This window comes from Anolis sagrei, chromosome 3 (genome assembly GCF_037176765.1).
Source record: "Anolis sagrei isolate rAnoSag1 chromosome 3, rAnoSag1.mat, whole genome shotgun sequence".
In the NCBI taxonomy this organism is placed as follows: domain Eukaryota; kingdom Metazoa; phylum Chordata; class Lepidosauria; order Squamata; family Dactyloidae; genus Anolis; species Anolis sagrei.
In genome coordinates, this window is record NC_090023.1 from 171,976,504 (window position 1) to 172,001,420 (window position 24,917).

General features: G+C 41.7%; 1 protein-coding gene across 1 annotated transcript in view; it reads left to right on the top strand.

Annotated features, from left to right (window-relative positions):
• Positions 1-841: 841 nt before the first annotated feature.
• COL13A1 (collagen type XIII alpha 1 chain) overlaps positions 842-24,917 on the top strand; it is a 219,722-nt gene continuing 195,646 nt past the window's right edge. Inside the window, exons 1-3 of the mRNA XM_067465689.1 lie at positions 842-846; positions 8,397-8,423; positions 19,051-19,086. Coding sequence (XP_067321790.1) covers positions 19,066-19,086 — 21 coding nt within the window. The 5' untranslated portion in view covers positions 842-846; positions 8,397-8,423; positions 19,051-19,065. The remainder of the gene's footprint in view (positions 847-8,396; positions 8,424-19,050; positions 19,087-24,917) is intronic.

Below are 24,917 nucleotides of genomic sequence, written 5' to 3' on the forward strand. Positions count from 1 at the left end.
TGGCTCTTATTCCCTCTAAAACCCAAAAAGGGGGCGGGACCAGGGAACCTAACTATAATTGACAGGTGGCTTGCCCTATGATTGCAGCCAAAAGAAGCCACCTATCTGCAGAATCCCTGAAACTTAGGACTACAACAAACATTCAATGCAAAGCAAACAAAATTGGAGCTCCTGGTACAGTTGTACGTGCACAGTTGCAGCTCCGACATTGCTCTAATGCAGGGGTCAGGAACCTTCGGCCCTCCAGGTGTGGTGGACTTCAACTCCCACAATTCCTTGGGCCAAGGTAAGCCTTTGGGGCGAATGCCGAGCCTCAAGGAATTGTGGGAGTTGAAGTCCACCACACCTGGAGGGCCGAAGGTTCCCCATGCCTGCTCTAATGTATGGAGGCAATGAGTTCCACAGAATTGGAGCATAGGTCGAAAAAGCTCTACACCTTGTAGCTTCCAGGTGTACCTCCCTAGGGTCCGGTATGTATAGGAGATTTTCCTGGGTGGATCGAGGTGACCACTGATGGAGAAAAGGAATGAGGCAGTCCCCAAGATATAAAGGTCCTTGGCCATTTTGAGCTCTAAATGTCAGGATCAGTATCTTGTAAGAGATCCGATGTTCTATTGATATCCAATTTATCTGCTTTGAACTGGATTATATGAGTTTACACTTCCATATAATCCAGTTCAAAGCAAATAATCTGGATTTTATATAGCAGTGTAGAAGGAGTCTAAGAATATACTACGATTCTGTAGAAGAAGGTCATAAGTGGCTGAAGTTACGTTTCTGTAGTGTTGTGGTATTAATTCTGTTGTATTAATTACATTCTCTTTCTCTTTTCTTTCAGGCCCTCCTGTAAGTACCAAAGTTCATGTCTGTGATTGGTGTGAAGATTGCATCTGATGGTGAAGTATCTGGAAATTAGAGCAGAGGGAGGGAACTATTCTGAAATGTCAAAATATGGGTGTTATTCTCAATGATACAGAAATGTCTTGACTGATAAACTGCTTTCATTGAGGTCAAGGACCTTCCCTGTATCTGCTCCTTTTTATCTGGCATTCTGCTATGGGAACAGCAGTCTGAAACCCTCCTGAGTTGTGTAATCACTATTAATTTGATAAAACATATTGACCTTTCTCTTTGACCCAACATCATCCTGTATCCCTGATAATGCAATGCAATGGTTCAATGAAGGACTGCTGCCTATACATTTTTATTCAGTTGATGTTCTGAAGACCTTCCTGAAGTCAATAGCATAGGCCAGAAGAGTGAGGCTTCTGCCTCACTCTGCCTCCATCATCTCCTTCCCTCTTGTAGAACAGATTATCTCATGGAGAAAGCTAAAAAATAAATACCAACATAAGTCACATTGGCTGCCATGGGTCAGTTTAAGTTGGGATTGAAATTAGAAATAGTCCAATAACTTTAATGGTAAGGCAAACATTGATAAAGCTTGTTGGGTTTGTCAACTATAGCTTGTTTACTTTGCACTAGAAAGTGGATTAGGGCCTACTTCTGAGTTGTAGTAAAGGCAATAATTGCACAGGTCTGTATCTTGGACAGAAATCCATCGGTAATCCATCAGCGATGAGTTTGCACTTTACTAAATAGAGAAGAGACAGTTGCTATGACTCAGAAAAATGGGGAATTACTTTTTAGTCCTGAGTACGTTTACAGTGGAGCCTCAAGCCTTTTGGATTCATGTTTAGCTTAAGAATTGAGCTTTAGGACCTCATCACACTGACCAATTTCTACCCCGGTTGGGTGACGATTCCCCAATGTGTCACCATGCACCTGGCATTTTGCCATACTTCACTTCACTTCACTTTATTTCTTAATTAGTCGCTCTCCACCAAGCGACTTACCGTCTAAAATAGCATTTACACAATATAAAAACATTCAACATAAAAACATTCATCAGTGACTATTTGGCAAATTAGATCTGATTACTTAAATGCACAACCAAACAGCCAAGTCTTGAGTGCCATTACAAACGGTCGCAACTCCAACATTTCTCTAATGTATGGAGGCAATGAGTTCCACAGAATTGGAGCATAGGTCGAAAAAGCTCTCCGCCTTGTAGCTTCCAGGTGTACCTCTCTTGGGCCTGGTATATATAGGAGATTTTCCTGGGTGGATAAAGGTGACTACTGATGGAGAAAAGGAATGAGGCGGTCCCTAAGATATAAAGGTTCTTGGCTATTTTGAGCTCTAAATGTCAGGATCAGTATCTTGTAAGAGATCCGATGTTCTATTGGTAGCCAATGCAGTTGTTGCAGAATCAGTGTGATATGGGATCTTATAGATGATCCCACTAGCAGCCTGGCCGCTGCATTTTGGACCACCCGAATCTTCTGAGTTGTTGACTTCGGAAGGCCGGCATATAAGGCATTGCAATAGTTGCAATAGTCGTGGTGACTGTTGCGTGGATTACTGTTGCCAATGCTTCTACCGAAAGGTAGAATGCCAATTTCCTTGCCTGTCAAAGATGAAAAAAGGCCTTCTTACTTATGGCAGTGATCTGGGTCTCCATCGTCAGCGATGAGTCCAACATAACCCCAAGGCTTTTAACAGTGGAAGACGGAACCAGAGCTTCCCCATCGAAATCAGGCAGAGACTGGATTAATTCTGGCGGCTGGCCTGGCCAGAGTATCTCAGTTTTAGCAGGATTCACTTTTAGTCTGCTTGCTCACAGCCAACTCATCACTGCTTCCAAACACAGCCTAAAGTTCTCAGGAATTGCGGTTGTCCCAGGTTCGAGACGCAAGAGTAGCTGGTATGTGATAAGGTCCCTACAGAAGAGAGGTGAAATGTTTAATGAATTTACACCCTCTCAAATCATTCACAACCATTGTTCATATGTCATTCAAATAATAATAATAATAATAATAATAATAATAATAATAATCATAATCATAATAATCATAATCTTTATTTATTACGCTGCCACCATCTCCCCAATGGGGACTCGGAGCTGCTTACATGAGGCCAAGCCCAAATGACAATTACAATAAAGAAAAACCAAAAACACAAACTGAAAACGCGATAGTGTTGTGATAGTGTTGACTGTGTACATGGCTTTGCTATGAACCCACTTCCGAGATCAAAAGCAAGACACAGTACTTCCTGTCTTCACTGTGGCATTGACTGCTTAGTAGGAAGCATTGAAGAAACATTGCTAGGTAGAAGCAAGGGAGCAAAAAACCCCCAAACTATTGGCACTAAATAAGGCAAATATTTTGCATCTGTTTGCACTTTCCCAAATCTCCTAAATAGCCTCCAATTTTATAGCCTGTGGTAAAGTAGGAAGCGGACTCTGTGGGACATTTCTACATGAAATAGAATTGTATTGCCAGTAGACATTTGTATATCTCCCTTTGTGTGTGTGAGTGTGTGTGTGCATTTATGTGTTAATACATATGTAGAAGGGGAAAGAGAGAGAGGACTAAATAGCTCTCTGTTTGGCTACAAGCTTCCTCTGAGAAATCAGACAACATATCTGAACTGGTCATTTTGAAAAACTGCATCATTTTTCCATGAACAGTTATCATTTATTCAGTGACTCTCACTAATACAGTGTGTGTATATGTGTTTGAAAAGGCTTACTATTGTGTGCCAGGAGATTTTAACTCCTTTTCTTGCACTGCTAGTTTATATGAATTTATTTAAGCCATGCATTTTGCAATCAGGTCACTTACCCAGGTTGCAATCATAGGTCCAGTAACCTGTCAATCATCGTTAGAGCCTTTAGGCCCGCCCATTTCCCCAGGGTTTCGGAGGGAAAGGAGGGCTTTTGTTCAGTCTCACCGTTTGAAGCCTAACAGCAGGACGTGTGGGATTCTCTTTCTCACCTGCACAAAAGCTTCATTTCTCACAGCTTTGCTGGGGGAAAAAGGAAAGGTTCCACAGCTTTTGCTGGGGGAATACAACCAGCCTTTGCTGGAGCAACAGGACAGTTCTTACAGCCTTTGTGGAGAAACTAAAGGACACCTTTTCAGCTTGGCAGATCTACAGGAACCTTGCCTGGTAAGGGACCACTCGGGATATCCATAAAGTAGCTTGGAGCCGGGAGTAGGGGCCTCACGCCAGCAAGGTAAAGAGAGATTGCCCAGGGAGGGATCAAAGGATTTCCCTAAGGAAAGAAAGGAACAGTTTACCACCAGTTGCCTGCCCCCTTGTTGGCAGATTGATGAAGCTACCGGTTTTCCAACGTTAAGGTAAAGGTAACGGTAGTCCCCTGACATTAAGTCCAGTCATGTCTGACTCTGGGGTGTGGTGCTCATCTCCATTTCTAAGCCGAAGAGCCAGCGTTGTCCGTAGACACCTCCAAGGTCATGTGGCCGGCATGACTGCATGGAGTGCTGTTACCTTCCCGCCGGAGCGGTACCTATTGATCTACTCACATTTGCATGTTTTTGAACTGCTAGGTTGGCAGAAGCTAGGGCTGACAGCGGAAGCTCACGCCGCTCCCCGGAATCGAACCTGCGACCTTTCGATCAACAAGCTCAGCAGCTCAGTGCTTTAACCCACTGCGCCACCGGGGGCTTCAACGTTATAAAGTGTTTAATTCATTTGTTTGAAGATTTAAGCCCAAATAAAGAACTTTGTTGAATCTATCTTGAGCCTCAATAGAACTTTATGTTGGGAAATCTAAAGGGCCCTTCAGCTGAAGCACCCCGGCGTCCCGTTGGGCATACAGAGAGCATGTCCTGAAAACAGACATTATTACAGGCCCAGCATGCGACAGCACCCTATACAAAACTGCCCTAGCCAGGAAACCTACAGGGATGTCATAAATGAGTTGATTATTTATTTATTTATTTATTTATTTCGTATCAAAAGCATTGCCTAAATTAGTATAAAACTGATAAAAATAGAAGGCACGCAGGTGGCTAAATATCTTTTGACCCAAAACAAGCAGCAGCAACGGCATTGTCTGTAGCCTCCAACAATTCCTCCTCTGTACATGAGGCAGGGCACAGTGGACAAGCATACAGATGTGGAGTTGTCTGTTCTGTTTCACAGTCACATAAGGTGTGGGATTCTTTTAGGTAGTGCCATTTTGCCAGGTTATCTTTTGATCTGCCCACTCCGCTTCTAAGTCTATTCAGGGACTTCCAAGTTGGCCATTCTTGGTTTGCCCCTGGAGGAAGACCCTCATGGAGGGCCATCCAGTTGGGATTTCCTGGTTTAGCTGCCCAGAGGGATACCCTTGCTGTTGCTGGGGGGACACCAAGAGGAGTGATAGTTCTCATAAAGCTTTTCCTTTATTTGAGTCTGCTGGGAGGAGGCTGGTAGCCATGTAGTGGATGCCTTTCACAGTGCTCAACCTTATTTCTCTCATTTAGCAGCAACTTCCCATCACACATTGGCAGGGGGGGGGGGCAATGGCAAGCTAGCTTGTAGAGTTTATCAACAGGTGTAGGTTTAAGACATCCTGTGATTATTCTGCATGTTTCGTTCAATGCTACATTCAGCTGTTTTGCATGGGCAGACCTATGCCAAACAGGACTGGCACTCTAGGCAGTTGAGTAAGACAAGGCCAGGGCTGATGTTCTTATTAATTTTGGGTCTGTACCCCATGTGCTCGGAGCCCCCGGGGGCGCAGTGGGTTAAAGCACTGAGCTTCTGAGCTTGTTGATCGAAAGGTCGTAGGTTCGATTCCGAGGAGCGGCGTGAGCTTCCACTGTCAGCCCTAGCTTCTGCCAGCCTAGCAGTTCAAAAACATGCAAATGTGAGTAGATCAATTGTCAAGACCCAGGCGGACCAGCAAGGCAAGTCACAACATCAATAGGTACCGCTCCGGCGGGAAGGTAACGGCGCTCCATGCAGTCATGCCGGCCACATGACCTTGGAGGTGTCTACGGACAACACTGGCTCTTCGGCTTAGAAATGGAGATGAGCACCACACCCCAGAGTCAGACATGACTGGACTTAATGTCAGGGGACTACCTTTACCTTTACCTTTACCCCATGTGCTGCCAGTAAGTTTTCACAGGATATTATTGCGTGCAGCTACTTTGTGCTTGGTGTTCAAGCAGTGTTTCCCATATGCTAGTGTTCGATCTAAGGTGACACTGAGATGAGTGGATGAATGACTGGCAGTTGTGGAGTTAGATGGAATAGCTGGTAGTCAGTGACTTGTTAGGGAAGTCAGATGAGAAACTAATGACCCTTTCACACTGCCCTTTATCCCTGGATCTGATCCCAGAACAGGCATGTAGCCGGGGGGGGGGGGGGCTTGAGGGGCTTCAACCCCCCCCCCCCCCCCCCGAAATTCTCATGGTGGTTCGCGAAAAGGCCTTACTGGTGCATTATTTAAACTGTTGTGTTTATTCATATCATGATCTGATCGCCATACTCATTATATCCCATATGCATGGGGGTATGGGGGTAATGATACAAAAGGTTTGCTAGGCTAGACCCTCTTTCACTCAGACTCAGCTCCCCCTGAAAGTCAGCCCCCCCTCGAAACCCCCCTGAAAAAAATGAAGCCCCCCCCCCCCGAAACGAAATCCTGGCTACGGGCCTGTCCCAGAATATCTGCTTTGAACTGGAATATATGAGTCCCCACCGCCAGATAACCTGGGATAAACAGATAATCTGGGATCAGATCCTGGGTAAAGGGGCAGTGTGGATGAGGGAAAGAAAGAGGGATCCGGAGACAGTTACAGCAGAAAAAGTTTAGGAAAGAAAGAGGAGGAGAACTGGGATGATGAGGTAAATGTCTGGTCGTTAGGATAGTTGCTTAAGAGGACAATCGGATTAGGTGAGGAGATTAAGAGTATTATTTCTTGTCCTGTATCAAATGTGTTTTAATTTTGGCTGTTATTTTCCACAGTAGATACGCTTACAGATTTTAATTCATGAATGTGTTCTGGGTGGATTCTGGGAATACTGTATCTCACCCCACATGCTGGTTTTGAATTACAAAAGCTCAGTTTATTAAACGGAGAATCCTATTGCTCTTTGTAAATGAGTAGATGGTGTCAGCAGGTTATTTTGGGTAATTTTAAGAGAAGCAGACAACTGAATAAGTTGCTTAATTACGTCTATGTAAAGGTGACGGCGAAATACCAGTACCTTTTATTTCTTACCTGAAAGTGTTCTTTGAAAATACAGCTGAGAGAGACCAGATGGAAGTGCAAATTATTCCAAAAGAAAACAAAACACTTCTTTCATGTGAGACCCAAGCCTTTCTCTAGGATGCATATACAAATTGTAATGAGTCAGATCATCAGTCTGTCTGGCCCAGTATTCTCTATTTTAAGTTGTGACAGAATCCTATTCCTAACATTCCTTTCTTTGAATATTTAATTGGGGATGATAGAGACTGAACAAAATATTTTCGTGCCATATTTGAACATATATCCACCTTAGGTAAAGGTAAAGTCCAGTCATGTCTGACTCTGGGGTGTGGAACTCTTCTCCATTTCTAAGCCGAAGAGCCAGTGTTGTCCATAGACACCTCCAAGGTATTTCTTTTTCATAATCTGCAGTGACCAAATATCTCCCTGGACCCATAGTTTTGTTGCAATAGCCTCCCCTGATCACGGTTGGCAGAGAGCAAGAGGGATATCAGAGCATCGTCTGGCTATGTCCCATAGCCAGACACAGACTGATGGCAGCATCTGCTGAGAACTTGATGGAAGATGTTATCGGTCTGCGTATGGCTGCGGACCATAGGTAGATATTTCTCTATTCCCCTTCTGCCTCCTGCCATGGAACGGCCATTCAGAGGAGCAAACCTGTGTACCCAAGAGATGGTGAACAGGGACTTGTAGTAGTATGCTGGGCAATGTAGGATTTTGGCTTATAAGTGCAAATTACGTGATCTCCTACAATTGGCTAGGACACTAAGATCATCTGGGGAGGCCCTGCTCTTTGTCCTGCCTGCATCACAGGCGCGCTTGGCGGGGACGAGAGACAGGGCCTTCTCAGTGGTGGTCCCTCGGCTGTGGAACGCCCTGCCTGCAGATATCAGATCGGCCCCCTCCCTGCTGGCATTTCGGAGGAAAGTGAAGACCTGGCTGTTCGAAGAAGCATTTGATTAAACAGTGTAATTGAACATAGGAATACGGAATAATGGCTGATGAGACTGGATTCTGATTTTACTGTTGAGGCGCTAATGATTGTTATACGGATGATTAATGATTTATGTTACAATTGTTTTTAATTGCCCTATACTTGTCTCGTGATGTTTTGTATTGATGTTGTTCACCGCTTTGAGTCGCCTGAGGGCTGAGAAAAGCGGTATATAAATAAAGTAAATAAATAAATTGGAGAATGACATTTTTCACATGACATTCCAACATTCATCTAGCTTCCATTTTGATTGCTTCTCAGTGCCAGACCAGTCCCTATGTTTTTTGTGCCAACCTCTCCTCTGCTGTGTTTCATTTCAGGGTCGTACAGGAGGACCTGGGCTTCCGGTAAATATTCCCTTATTCCTTCTGCATTCTTGCCCTCTATCATTTCTGCTAGCTGTAGTCCAGAGTGCTTTGAGAAAAAGCTTTTATCTTGCAGTCTCGCTTCCGCATTCACAAAATTTTGTAGAAGGTCCAATAGATACCTTCCCATGGACCTTCTACTTTTGTAGAAGGCCCAATAGATACCTTCTCCTAAGTGCTTTGAGAAAAAGCTTTTATCTTGCAATCTCACTTCCACATTCACAAAATTTTGTAGAAGGTCCAATAGATACCTTCTCCTAAATGCTTTGAGAAAAAGCTTTTATCTTGCAGTCTCTCTTCCGCATTCACAAAATTTTGTAGAAGGTCCAATAGATACCTTCCCATGGACCTTCTACTTTTGTAGAAGGTCCAATAGATACCTTCTCCTAAGTGCTTTGAGAAAAAGCTTTTATCTTGCAATCTCACTTCCACATTCACAAAATTTTGTAGAAGGTCCAATAGATACCTTCCCATGGACCTTCTACTTTTGTAGAAGGTCCAATAGATACCTTCTCCTAAATGCTTTGAGAAAAAGCTTTTATCTTGCAGTCTCGCTTCCGCATTCACAAAATTTTTGTAGAAGGTCCAATAGATACCTTCCCATGGACCTTCTACTTTTGTAGAAGGTCCAATAGATGCCTTCTCCTAAATGCTTTGAGAAAAAGCTTTTATCTTGCAGTCTCGCTTCCGCATTCACAAAATTTTGTAGAAGGTCCAATAGATACCTTCCCATGGACCTTCTACTTTTGTAGAAGGTCCAATAGATACCTTCTCCTAAATGCTTTGAGAAAAAGCTTTTATCTTGCAGTCTCGCTTCCGCATTCACAAAATTTTGTAGAAGGTCCAATAGATACCTTCCCATGGACCTTCTACTTTTGTAGAAGGTCCAATAGATACCTTCTCCTAAATGCTTTGAGAAAAAGCTTTTATCTTGCAGTCTCGCTTCCGCATTCACAAAATTTTGTAGAAGGTCCAATAGATACCTTCTCCTAAGTTTCCTCTGCACCTAAAGAGTTAAAGAAAAAATAAAATAGTTGTATGAGGACTTTTCAACAAAAGCACTTAAAGCACCCAGAAGGCAGAACCTAAATGCTATAAATACTGAGGAAGAGGTAGCCAATTATACTATATGAGAACATATTGTAAAGAGATTCAGATTTCATTCAGATGAGTAAGATGGTTCAATAGTTCAATGAAGATCTCTGGTAGAGAGTGTTCAAAGTCCCACGTACATCAAGAATCATGTATTTTTTTCACTTTTAGATAAACTTTTTTTTTTCGAGACAAGGCAGTTTGTAATAATAATAATAATAATAATAATAATAATAATTTATTTATATACCGCTCCATCTCCCTGAGGGGACTCAGAGCAGTTCCCAGGTAACATCACAAAACATACAAAGTAAAAAACAACATAACCATAAGATTAACAAAACAAAATATAAGCATAAAAATTGTCGCCATAACACACATATATTAAAGGAATCCTGCCTGTTCAAGGCAATTTGAGGGACTGCCTCACCCCCTACTAACCCCAGAGATCCCTCCATTCTGAGGACCAAGATCTATTGGAAATTCCCAGTGTCAAGACCTTGCGTCTAACAGCAACCAGACGCAGAGCCTTTACAGCAGTGGCACCATCACTCTGGAATACTCTGCCACCTGAAGTCCATGCCTTGCGGGACTTATCAGCTTTCCTCAGGGCATGTAAGACATACCTGTTTCGACAGACCTTTGATTTGTGATATTACTGTTTTTAAATTGTTTTAAATTGTTTTTAAATTGTGTTAGATTTTAGCCATTCTTGTAAGCCGCTCCGAGCCCCAGGGGAGTGGCGGCATATAAGTTCGAATAATAAATAAATAAATAAATAAATAAATAAATAAATTAAAAAATTTTAAAAGGCCAGGCCAAGATTTGTACAAGCCTAAAAATTCTAGGCGGCCTGGGAATTAAGTGCAATGCTATGGCAGGCAAGAATAATATTAGGTACGGGCCTGTGGCTGTTCATTCCGGGGCCGATTAGAGGAAATGATCTGGGTAATTGGTAGGAAGAATAAGGCCGTATTCGACAATGTGTAGGGCTGAGTTAGAACTGGTCATTTTCAAAGGCTTGTTGAAACCACCAAGCTCTTCAAGCTCTTACGAAAGGAGGGGAGGGATGGGGCCTGTCTTATTTCCCTTGGAAGGGCGTTCCAGAGGCGGTGGGGCCACCACTGAGAAGGCCCTCTCTCCCATCCCCACCAACCGCGCTTGAGACATTAGGGGGACCAAGAGTCTAATGACCAATGACCAATGACAAATTTAGGTGACTAAACATGTCATATCATCACCATATCCACATGTTTTGCATTTCTGTAACTAATTACACACAGATAAACATATATTAATAAGCACTTCATTCTCTGCATTTCATCAAGTCGAATCTACCTATATCTTTCAGTAATTTCAGTGGTGCAATAGTATCCCTTGGCATGCAAAACATTACAGAATATTCCAAATGCCATAACATGTATAAGGACAGTATGAAATTGAAAATGTTATTTATTTTCTAATGTGCCTTTTTAAAAAAGCAACAACCAGCATTTATCCACATGAGTGGCATTTTTGTAAGGGTGTCACCAAGACTACAAAATTCCAGGGTCACTCGCTGACAGATCACATCCCTTTAATGTATAAGTGACATTGGGAACCCCCACCCCACAATACTAATCACAATTGTTTGTATTAAATTTTCATTTTGCATTTCCCAGGTTTAGAAATCATTCACTATATCTAAATTTTTACAGTCTATGCTTCAGCAATGTGGCCACATCACCACACACACCTAATTCCAAGTTTTGCATCAGGATATTTTCGACATCTCAAGCTTGGTAGAAATATATATTTTCCATTTTCTTTTGAGAGCATTTGGTGTGCAAACTTGTATGTGTAAAGGTAGCTATGATGGAATACTTTATAGGCAGCTCTGTACTCATTTCATTGTGCCTATTTTCCCCTTAGCTTGATTTGTCAATTGCATTTTTAGTTACACAATTCTGCAATATTTCATTTAATTTTTTTCAGTTGTTTTCATTCTAATCATATTGTTTTCTGTTTCACGGTAGAGGTTGTTATTTTAATTCATTACATTATGTGTTTTTATTGTTTTGTAGGGGTGTGCAATTTGAATTTTGGGTGCTCCCCGTTCTGTTTTTGGGGAGATTCTGGGAGATTGGGGGGGGGGGGTGTTTGGAGTCATAATTTGGAACCCTGAGTTCTGTTTACATTTTGGGAATAAATGTAGTTTTAAGTTGGTAAAATTAATAATGACCTGGCTCCCAATGCTGAGTTCCACGAACTTGAAAACAGACTTAGGGGCCCCGGAATAGATTGGTGGCCCAGAGAACTATTTCCTCACTGCTCGTTTACCCTCCTGATTAGAAACTGACGTAACTGTAATCATAGTCTATGTGCATTTACTAAGAAGGAGTCAGTTGGGTTGATGAAACATCTTAATGGATGCAGCCCCTTCGTATTTGTAGTCCCCCTTGATGAACAACAACAAAAGATACCAGACCGCTTGTGATTTTGTGACAGCCGACATATTCCTTTCCACTCCAAGCTTGTTTATATGAATAGTTGTATTAGCAAAGATTAAAAGCTAAACCATGGTGCCAGTTATTTTTATGGGTTTTGTGATCATATAACTAATGCTAATCTTCATAGAAACCGGGTATTAGTTTTTGTCAGTAGACATGATGGGTCGTCAGGACTATTCCTGTGCTCTAGAATTGGCACTTTAAAAAAAATAGATTATTGACATTAGGAACTAGTATGCATTTCAACTTGTGAAAATCCAAAGAACCTGAATGAACTGTTGTTAGTTAAATAAATGCTCTCTTCATGTCAAAGACTTTTTCTGAGGGTACAAGACAAAAGAGCCTGACTGTGAGAGCCGTTCAGCAGTGAAACTCTCTGCCCCGGAGTGTGGTGGAGGCTCCTTCTTTGGAAGCTTTTAAACAGAGGCTGGATGGCCATCTGTCAGGGGTGATTTGAATGCAATATTCCTGCTTCTTGGCAGGGGGTTGGACTGGATGGCCCATGAGGTCTCTTCCAACTCTTTGATTCTATGATTCTATGATTCTATGAAAAGCATGAAGATGAAGTCATCCATCCAGATGCATTTGGGTGGCCATTTAGATGGATTTTGACTTGGTTAGACCACACCTGGAATATTGTGTCCAATTCTGGGCACCACAATTCAAGAGAGATATTGACAAGCTGGAATGTGTCCAGAGGAGGGCGACTAAAATGATCAAAGGTCTGGAGAACAAGCCCTATGAGGAGCGGCTTAAAGAGCTGGGCATGTTTAGCCTGAAGAAGAGAAGGCTGAGAGGAAATATGATAGCCATGTATAAATATGTGAGAGGAAGTCACAGGGAGAAGGGAGCAAGCTTGTTTTTTGCTTCCCTGGAGACTAGGACACAGAACAATGGCTTCAAACTACAAGAAATGAGATTCCATCTGAACATGAGGAAGAACCTGACTGTGAGAGCCGTTCAGCAGTGGAACTCTCTGCCCCAGAGTGTGGTGGAGGCTCCTTCTTTGGAAGCTTTTAAACAGAGGCTGGATGGCCATCTGTCAGGGGTGATTTGAATGCAATATTCCTGCTTCTTGGCAGGGGGTTGGACTGGATGGCCCATGAGGTCTCTTCCAACTCTTTGATTCTATGATTCTATGACTCCATTTCCCATTAGCTCTCTAAGTTATGAGTGTGGGGTAGTTCTTTAACATCTAAAAGGGCAAAGGAACACACCAGCTTTGCATTAGTATATGCTATAGACTTAACACTGGCATGTCATCAAATGTTGCAGCCTCATGTTGAATTCTTTTCCTTTTTTACCAATAATCCTTAGAAGTGCAGCCATGTTGTTTTTCTGCCCTAGCTAGTAAGCAGCCAATGATATGGAGGAAAGGAATGTCCAATTGGTCAACATAATATACTGGTATATTATTATATACTTCGGTATGATATACCTTATGGTAATATACTGATATAATTCTGATAATAGTATATTATGGTAATATACTGATATAATTCAGAGAAGCCATTGAAATCCACAAGCATGTGGACAATTTCAACAGAAAGGAAGCGACCATGAAAATGAACAGAATCTGGCTACCAGTATTAAAAAACTCTAAAATTACAACAGCAGAGAGGAAACAACCAGGCACATCTTAACACCTCTCAACATAAGATTTTCCCAGGCTCAGCCAGGCCTTCAAATGCTAATGAAGGTGGTCAGTTGAAACATTCACACCTAGCTCCAGCAGAGAAGAGCTCTTTGCCCCACCCCAGCCATTCCACAGATATATAAACCCATTTTTCCTAATTCCAACAGACCTCACTCCCTCTGAGGATGCTTGCCATAGATGCAGGTGAAACGTCAGGAAAAATGCCTCTAGAACATGGCCCTATAGCCCGAAAAAAACCACAAGAACCTAATAATTCTGATTTATTAAATATATCAGAAACTGCTCCAAGTCCTCCTGGGGAGATAGGGTGAATTACAAATATATTATTATTATTATTATTATTATTATTATTATTATTGACACAAAAGCACAGTATGTCACAGCAAACGAGATCTATATGCTGGATTTTGTGTCACAAAATCACAAGTTGAACACTTCCCAAGTGTCTAGGACTGTGTGATGTATTTTCGAATGATGTGCGCAGATCCAAATAAGGTAGCCTTTTGCAGTTGACAGATCGTGATTTTGTCAATGTTTATTGTTTCCAAATGCTGGCTGAGATCTTTTGGCATGGCACCCAGTATGCCAATGACCATTGGGTCCACCTGTACTGGGTAATGCCAGTGCCTTTGTAGTTCGATTTTGAGGTCTTGATAGCGGCTGAGTTTTTCCTGTTGTTTTTCCTCAATGCGACTGTCACCCGGTATGACGACATTAATAATCCAGACTTTTTTCTTTTCCACAATCGTTATGTCTGGCGTGTTGTGTTCCAAAAGTTTGTCAGTCTGGATTTGAAAGTCCCACTGTATTTTTGCATGTTCATTTTCCATGACTTTCGCAGGTTTATGATCCCACCAATTCTTTACTGCTGGCAGGTGATACTTGTGACATAAGTTGCAGTGAATAATTTGGGGCACAGAGTTGTACCTCTGTTTGTAGTCTGTCTGTGCGATTTTCTTGCAACAGCTGAGGATATTATTATTATTATTATTATTATTATCATGGTATATTAGCAGTGTAGAAATAGTGTGGAAGTATATAGACTAGTAATATACTGATATATTTTGGGTATATTAAATGTACTGAGATATAACTGGTATGATACAAGTAAAACTATTTAAAATTCGCTTATCAGTAGCAGGCAATGATGTGGAGAAAAGGTATGCTCTGGACCAGAGTGAAGAGAGGGAGGACCAAGAGACAGTTCCTTGTCTCCTGTGTATGCTAATAATACAATATCATATCATATCATATATTGTATATACATATACTTATAATATTATAATGTAATACAATATAATAATACTACTAATAATAATATGGTATTATAATTATATATTTTGTATTACATGCAGTATTACTAATAATATTACAATATAATGGTATAGTACAATATAGTAATATATAATACTGATATTGTACTATTCTAATAATATAATATATTGTATGTGTGTGTGTGTGTGTATATATATATATATATATATATATATATATATATATATGGAGCCCCCGGTGGCGCAGTGGGTTAAAGCACTGAGCTGCTGAGCTTGTTGATCGAAAGGTCGCAGGTTTGATTCCGGGGAGCGGCGTGAGCTTCCGCTGTCAGCCCTAGCTTCTGCCAACCTAGCAGTTCGAAAACATGCAAATGTGAGTAGATCAATAGGTACCGCTCCGGCGGGAAGGTAACGGCGCTCCATGCAGTCATGCCGGCCACATGACCTTGGAGGTGTCTACGGACAACGCTGGCTCTTCGGCTTAGAAATGGAGATGAGCACCACACCCCAGAGTCAGACATGACTGGACTTAATGTCAGGGGACTACCTTTACCTATATATATATATATATATATATATATATATATATATATATATATATATATAATATTGTAAGCCGCTTTGAGTCCCCTTCGGGGTGAGAAGGGTAGCATATAAATGTCATAATAAATAAATAAATAAATAAATAAATAAATAAATAAATATGAAAATGTCCAACTGGTCATGATGCTGGTGAATATTTTGGTATGCTATGTACTGTTATATTATGGTATACTCATATGATTAAGACACAGGTAAATGCACTTGCATATTACTGGTAAAATTCCTAAACATTTCAGGAAAATGGGATACTGAACTATCCCCCGCTCCCTTATCCGGCAATCTTGTATACAAACTGTAATCAGTCTTGCCGTAATCTGTTGTTTTGTAGTTGTGCTCTCACTCAGTTATGAAAAAAACTACACAGTTATACCTTTCAATAATGAAAAGGTAGTGCCGTTTCAGTAAGTGAAGACATTTGGGATAACTGATATTTAGGGGGTCTTGGGTTCCAGGAGGAAAGTACTTGCATTTTTAGGAAGCCAGTTTGGAGGTTTCCTGTTTGAAAAGATCAGAGAAGGATCAAATTGAAGTGAAGACAAAGCTTAGTCTACACAAATACAAGGCTTGGATATAGCTTTGGATAAATGCCACTTATTTGCGACTTCCAAACAAACAATCTAGGAACCTAAACATACTATCTGAAACCTAAAAGGAGAATTTGAAAATACAGTCTTCTTTTCATGCCGTTATGTAGTGTTTGGCTGCTTTGGCGACAAATACATTTGAATCATGGTAGGCAGTCAGCCAGGCCAGCAATGCTTATTTGTTAAGCTATGTTGTTAAGTAAAGGCTGCAGCAATGCACTCTGAGGGATGAAAGCATTAGTCAGAACTGAATGTATTTCTTGGCATTACATTATAGACATTGTACTATCATAAATATCTAGTACACACAGCTCTGATTATGGTGTTATTTTCAACACCACAGGCATGGCTGTATCTACTGCACAATACCATGCCATCAGAATATAAGGTAAAGGTAGTCCCCTGACATTAAGTCCAGTCATGTCTGACTCTGGGGTGTGGTGCTCATCTCCATTTCCAAGCCGAAGAGCCAACGTTGTCCGTAGACACCTCCAAGGTCATGTGGCCAGCATGACTGCATGGAGTGCTGTTACCTTCCCGCCGGAGCGGTACCTATTGATCTACTCACATTTGCATGTTTTCGAACTGCTAGGTTGGCAGAAGCTAGGGCTGACAGCGGAAGCTCACGCCGCTCCCCGGAATCGAACCTGCGACCTTTCGATCAACAAGCTCAGCAGCTCAGTGCTTTAACCCACTGCGCCACCGGGGGCTCCATATCAGAATATATCAGAATATAGATTGTAGTATAAATAGTATACTTATAAGTAGAGCCCCCGGTGGCGCAGTGGGTTAAAGCACTGAGCTGCTGAGCTTGTTGATCGAAAGGTCGCAGGTTCGATTCCGGGGAGCGGCGTGAGCTTCCGCTGTCAGCCCTAGCTTCTGCCAACCTAGCAGTTCGAAAACATGCAAATGTGAGTAGATCAATAGGTACCGCTCTGGCGGGAAGGTAACGGTGCTCCATGCAGTCATGCCGGCCACATGACCTTGGAGGTGTCTACGGACAACGCTGGCTCTTCGACTTAGAAATGGAGATGAGCACCACACCCCAGAGTCAGACATGACTGGACTTAATGTCAGGGGACTACCTTTACCTTTATAAGTAGTATAACTTCTTGATTATTTTTTAAAACACATGCTTGAATGCATGATCCAGACCTCTTCCAGCTCAGTGATACAGCTCATTCCTATCTATATAAATAAAAATGTAATGTTAGTTCGTGCTACCATCAGAACTCAAAAACCACTGGGGGAATTGACACCAAATTTGGACACAAGACATCTAACAGTCCAGTTTATGTCCTCCACTCAAAAAAATTGATTTTGTCATTTGGGAATTGTAGTTGCTGGGATTTATAGTGTACATACAATCAAAGAGCACTCTGAACTCCACCAATGATGGAATTGGGCCAAACTTAGCACACAGGGCTCCTATGACCAACAGAAAAAACTGGAAAGGTTTGGTGAACATTGACCTTGAGTTTGGGAATTATAGTTCACCCACATCCAGAGAGCACTGTGGACTCAAACAATGATGGATCGGGACCAAACTTGGCACGAATATTCCGTATGCCCAAATATGAACACAGATGGAAGGTGTGGGATAAATGCTCTATTTCTGGGTCTGGACTGCAGAATACTGCAGTCTATACAGTATTCCCACAGTTTACTGGACTAAATAAGCCTGAGTATTATTACAGTATTATGGCCAGTGCATGTAGAGATGACACTGAGAAGCTTGTGGATATCTCATTGTTTCTTATCTCATTTTGCTTAATTAGGATTGTATAGTAGTACTGAGAAATTTGTATTTAAATTACTACTTTTTTGCCTTGATTTGTGGCAGGCATGTAGCCGGGGGGGGGGGGGGGGGGGGGCTTTGGGGGCTTAAGCCCCCACCTCCCGAAATTCTGATGGTGGTCCGCGAAAAGGCCTTACTGGTACATTATTTAAACTGTTATGTTTATTCATATCATGATCTGATCACCATGCTCAATATATCCCATTTGCATGGGGGTATTGGGGTAACGATACAAAAGGTTTATTAGGGTAGACCTTCTTTCACTCAGACTCAGCCCCCCCCCCCCATCAAACTCAGCCCCCCCCCCCCCCCAAATCAAAATGCTGGCTACGGGCCCGATTTGTGGTTACTCCTAGAGTATTCCTTGGCATCTCCTTAGCATCCTCACCATTTTATTCTTGTCATGACTTTCATGGCAAACAACATGGCAAGAGCTCAGTTCTTTGGACAGGCAACTATAAATGAGATTCAGGTCTTTATGTTACTAAACTGAAAGCACTAAGGATCACCCAAACTATTTTTTAAATCCTAGTGATGTATTGGATGGCATATTGTTCAAAAGGAGGATTACACAATTAAACAAAACATAGATAAACACTGAAATGAAGCTGCAGATTGTTAAAAAAAAAAAAAGAATTCCACTATTAAAACATAGATAAACATTTAAATGAAGCTGTAAGTGGGTAGTCCATCAATGTCTGGAAGGACAAAGGTATGGCCATTGTAATACATGACAAACAAGCTCCATCTTTCAGTATATCCAGTAAATTTGTAGTCCCCATTAAACAGGTAAGTATAAACATATAAACCATGCTCCAGATTTTTTTGTCTATGCCAAAGGATAAATCTTTTTCCGTTACTTACTTATATATGTTGCACTTCAGATATAAGAAAATATTTCGATATCGGATGCATGTAAGCAGATTTTATATGCAGCAGATAACCTTAGCACATCATTCCATAAAATGCACATAACTCCATGTATTCATATATAAAATCTAACGTAATCATTTTAATTGCATAAGACCTCCTGTGAAAGTTGACTTGTATCAGTGTATAGAATCACATATGATCAGATTCCGACTGCCCTCTGATTTTGCATTAATTGTTAGGGAGACAAAGGCGCCATGGGGATCCGTGGACGACCGGTGAGTCTTAAACGTTTCATAATTATCTGACACACTTACTTCTAAACCTTTCACTAATTGGGGGGTCTCTTTGAATAGGAGGGTATACAGTAATTGTCTCTGAGAAATTAGGGTTTTTCTAGAATCTAGTTTGGCTGGCTAGGAGTGAAAGCAAGAACAGGAATTGTTTAAAAATAAAATAAAAGGCTGATTTACCGTGTATTCTGGCATATAAGACTACTTTTTTTAGTCAGGTGTCGTCTTATATGTGGGATTCGTCTTATACACTGGAGTAGCCTTGTGCATGGGAGTCGTCTTATATGAGGGAGTAGTCTTATACGCTGGGAGTCATCTTATAGAGCGGGTGCTGAAACGTCCAATCCGGATTGGAGAATCTGTGGTTGCTGCATATTGTGGGGGGAGCTCATAAATGGCAGTGGCCACATCCCTGCCATATGCAGCAATTGTATGAAAGCATTAAGGGCGACGCTGTACAAGTACGGTAGAAGAAAATCCATTCATCAGGATTCATGGACTTAATGTGGTCCTGATGGTGAGGTGAAGGGGCGCCTCACCAGGAAGGTGTAAGTGAAGGGCGGAGCAAGCTGCAGGCGTCTGGGGCACCCGGGGTATGGAAAAAAGAGATAGAGTGGCTCTGAGCCCAGAAAAACACAACTCTTTTACCTGTCTGGCCCGCTCTTGTATCCTATTACCGTAACTCCTCCTCTGCCTCTCAGATCTCGCTCTTGAAGACTGCAGGTGCGCATGTGCGAGATTTGAGAGGCAGAGAAGGAGGTACAATAATAGGAAAATTACCATATTGAAATCAAATCTGATGCTTTAAAAAATTATTTGGTGTGTGTTGGAAGCAGGGTTGTCTTATATGGCGAGTATATCCCAAACTCTATATTTTAACTGGAAAAGTTGGGGTCATCTTATACACCCAGTCATTTTATATGCCGGAATATATGGTAAACGCAATGTAGTAATCAAAAGATGGAAAAATCTAAGGGCTCTTCCACATAGCCATATAATTCAGAATATCAAGACAGAAAATCCCACAATATCTGTTTGAATTGGGTTATCTCATTCCACACTGCTATTTATTCCAGTTCAAAGCAGAAAATGTGAGGTTTTATTCAGCTATGTGGAAGGGGCCAAAGTAACTTGAGATTTAGAACTAAGAGTCAAGTAGGATTTATTCCCATGTTAGTATAGGATTGTAGTCTTAGGGCCCTTTCAGACAGGCCCTATATCCCAGGATCTGATCCCAGGTTTTCTGCTGTAAACTGGATTATATGAGTCCGCATTGCCAGATAATCTGGGATAAACAGAAAAGTTGGGATCAGATCCTGGGATATAGGGTCTGTCTGGAAGAGCCCATAAAGTCTCTCTCACACACACAGACACAAATAATTCATGAGTAAATCTAATATGGAATTTTTTACATGAAAACATGGTGAATAGAAATTGATGTTTAACTATCAGAGTAAATTCTGATCTGGGCTGGAGAACAGTTATAGCACTAATTAAAATGAGAGTATTTAGTGCATTTATAAAAAAGGTGTTTCTAAAATGTACTGATTTTTTGGTATTTCTAATAGTTGAGAAAAGCTGCTCTTGAAGGAATAGATTAAATAGATATTTTGGACATTTCTTTAGCTAAGAACGAGCATTGCTTGAAAGGAGAAAAAGGGAACACCATAAGATGTAGAACAAGTTACATAGTTAAACTAATAGCTGACATCTGATATAGTCACAATGCCTTCTGAGAAGCCTCTTTAACCTGTTCTTGATCTCTTTTCCTCATTTTCAACTTTTCCCCTCAAAAGATCTTTCTATGGCTGGCAGTTTCAATGAGCTTCTTTTCTCTTTCATAAGTAAAATAAGGGCTGGATATGAGCTTTGATGCATTTCCGCAGCTATGCAAGAAAAAAAAACCTGGCATGTTTACTTATCAAAGTCTACTCCACAATGTACCATCTCCCACAGAGAATGTAAATGTTATGTACAAGGATGTTATTTACAGTGATATATTTGCTTATCTTGTTTTTATATGTGCAAGACAGAAAATTTTCAGAAGTTTTCTCACCATTACTGAAGATATAAGAGATATAACTCGGATTAAACTCAAAATGCTTAAATGCAGCTTTTCAAGGGTTGTAAAATGTAACCCAAGCCTCAAACACAGCAGGAACAGCACGCTAACTCCAAGGCTGGTATGCAGGAATGCAGGAAGGTTGATAACGCCAGCTCCAGAAGCTCAGCCGCAGACGTGGAGGAGAGAGAGTAACGACAGTGGATGAAGTCTAGTCCAGTCCAGTCCAAAAGGAAACGAACAGCTGCAAGATCAGATCCCAATCCGATGGATAAACACAAGGAGCCAAAGCAGCGGGGCAATACGGCAGGTCCCAAAGTCTTCTTCCAAACCCGTCTTCTGTAACACAAAGATCCAGAGACTCCTTGCCGATTGCAAGGTTACAATTGCAAACACTCCCATTTATCTACAAGTCCTCGTCAGAACTTGATTCAGCCAACACCCTTGTCCCAGCTGCATCTTGTTGCAGCTCCTCATCCGAACTGGAGTTGCCCCTAGTTCGGCCCAACCCATCCCCAGCTGTGCCTCTTCCACCACTCCTCCAAGTAGTCCATCTCTGGTCTAATCCTGAAGTTTCCCAAGACCCATCCATGTCTTCATTACTCCAATCTTCAAACGTGCCACTGCTTGTGGGTTCAGCACAAATATCCCGAATCTCTTGAACCCTTGTCCAATCCATCCCGTCAGACCCAGAATCTGATATCCCATCATCCATATCATTTGCATCAAAACCTTCAAAAGAATCCTCATCTGTTGGCTCACTAAGTATCTCCCGGATTCTCTTCCTTTGCTGCTCTTCATCATAGTCTTGCTCGCGAGTAGTTTTCCTGCCTCTCCTAATACAACTAGTGTTACTATCACTGTCAACAGACTCTATCACAACATGTTTTCATTATTTTTCATATTTCAGGACTTCTAGTTGTTAATGACAGGGGCCTGTCTGTGGTGGTTTTTTAAAATATATATCAGGGATTCAACTTAAAATAGTTTAGTGAGAGCTGTTGCAATAAATGGAATGCAAAACTGTTAAAGCATGTAGCGTTCTCTACCCACCCCGAGATCATTTCTAGGTGTTTTGGAGGAAAATATTCTTCACGCATGCACACCTAGAACCCAAAAATTCCTGCATGCATTTTGCAGGAACACTTTGCTCAACCCCTGATCTAAAGGAATTAAATGATGTGGGCATCATTACTTCTACAATAGTGCTTTCTTTCAACGTACCTTTCCAGATCCTAATCTGATTCCTTCCTTTTATGACCCCGCCTATATTACACTTTGCTCAAAATTGTATTTACCTCAATCTCTGTGGAATAACTTCAGGCTTAGATCCTGTTGTCAATTCTAGTTAAAACAATTGAAGTAATGGGAGGCTTCTCCCATTGCTTCAAAGAAGAGGAGGAGGAGGAAAAGAAGAAGAAGAAGAAGAAGGAGAAGGAGAAAAAGAAGGAGGAGGAGAAAAAGAAGAAGAAGGAAGAAGAAGAAGAAGAAGAAGAGGGAGAAGAAGGAGGAGGAGGAGGAGGAGAAGAAGAAGGAGAAGGAGAAGGAGAAAAAGAAGAAGAAGGAGAAGAAGAAGAAGAAGAAGAAGAAGAGGAAGAAGAAGAGGAAGAAGAAGAGGAAGAAGAAGAAGAAGAAGAAGAAGAAGAAGAAGAAGGAGAAAAAGAAGGAGAAAAAGAAGGAGAAAAAGAAGGAGAAAAAGAATGAGAAGGAGAAGAAGAAGATGTTTATTTTTCTACCCTGCCTCCATCTCCCTGAAGGGACTTGGGGCGGCTTACATGGGACCAAGCCCAGGGCAAGATACAATTAAAAGCAGAACAAAAACCAGTTCAATAGCATAAAACAGCATAAACAATAATAAACAAACATCATAAGCAACAACATACTAATTTTGGAGGAGAGGGGGAGGAGGCCACTATGTGAACTGGTTAAAGGATATGGAGGTTCAAAAGATGGAGAGAAACGTATAATAGCATAGGAAATAGCATGGAAACAGAGCAATTAAACAGGATCAATTCAGCTTAACTTATATATATATATATATATATATATATATATATATATATATATAATAATGTAATATAGGAGTTCAGATTTAGGTCATGATTCAGGTCATGATACAAATTATTTGTCATAGGAGTCGTCAATTGAATGCACAATGAAACATCCATGTCTTTAATTCCTTACGAAATGTGGGTAGGGACGGTGCCAACCTAATCTCCCTGGGGGGGAGTACCAGAGAAAAGGGGCCACCACTGAGAATGTCCTTTCCCTCGTCCCCACCAACCGTGCCTGAGACGGGGGTGGGAGCGAGAGAAGAGCATCCCCAGAAGATCTCAAGGATCATGTGGGCTCGTAGGGGAGGATTCGGTTGCAAAGATAAGCAGATCCTGAACCGTTTAGAGCTTTACCTGCACCTTGAATTGGGACCAGAAACTTATTGGCAGCCAGTCGAGCTGTTTAAACAGAGGAGTTGACTGCTCCCTGTAACTTGCTCCAGTTAACAATCTGGCTGCCGACCTTTGTACCAGCTGTAGTTTCCAAACCATCTTCAAGGGCAGCCCTATGTAGAATGTATTACAGTAGTCCAGCCTTGAGGTAACTAAGGCGTGGACCACCATGGTCAAGTCACACCTTAGTTACCTCAAGATTGGACTACTGTAATGCATAAAAACTGATGTACAATTCAGTAGTTGATTCAGTGGGTCTTCTTCAGCTGTAACTGCCACTTATTTTTAGGCCTAAGTGGAGCTAACTGCTGCAGTATATGAGTGTTCTGTCATGCGCTGGGCCTGTAAAGGATTTCCTTTAGAACAGGACGAGCAACCTTTGCCCAGCGGGAAGCCCAAAGAGAAGCAGTACGTGTGAAAAAGATCTTGGAGTCCTCGTAGACAACAAGTTAAACATGAGCCAGTAATGTGATGCGGCGGCATAAAAAAGCCAATGGGATTTTGGCCTGCATCAATAAGAGCATAGTGTCTAGGTCCAGGGAAGTAATGCTACCCCTCTATTCTGCTTTGGTCAGACCACACCTGGAATATTGTGTCCAATTCTGGGCACCACAATTCAGGAGAGATGTTGACAAGCTGGAATGTGTCCAGAGGAGAGCGACTAAAATGATAAAGGGTCTGGAGAACAAGCCCTATGAGGAGCGGCTTAAGGAGCTGGGCATGTTTAGCCTGAAGAAGAGAAGGCTGAGAGGGGATATGATAGCCATGTATAAATATGTAAGTGGAAGCCACAGGGAGGAGGGAGCAAGCTTGTTTTCTGCTTCCCTGGAGACTAGGACACGGAACAATGGCTTCAAACTACAAGAGAGGAGATTCCATCTGAACATGAGGAAGAACTTCCTGACTGTGAGAGCCATTCAGCAGTGGAACTCTCTGCCCTGGAGTGTGGTGGAGGCTCCTTCTTTGGAGGCTTTTAAACAGAGGCTGGATGGCCATCTGTCAGGGGTGATTTGAATGCAATATTCCTGCTTCTTGGCAGGGGGGTGGACTGGATGGCCCATGAGGTCTCTTCCAACTCTTTGATTCTATGATTCTCTTAGGGATTTTCCACCACAAACAGTCTTTAGAGGGCTTGTGAAATATAACAAAGTGAGGAACAATCAAACAGAAACTTCTCTTATCTTCAAAAGGTTAAACAAATGCTTCTGGACCTTTGTGCAACTGGTGGCTTCTAACTGTTACTTTACTTTAAAGGAAAATCCCTTTCTAACTTCTCCCAGGCTGACTATGAACCTAAACCTAACTGA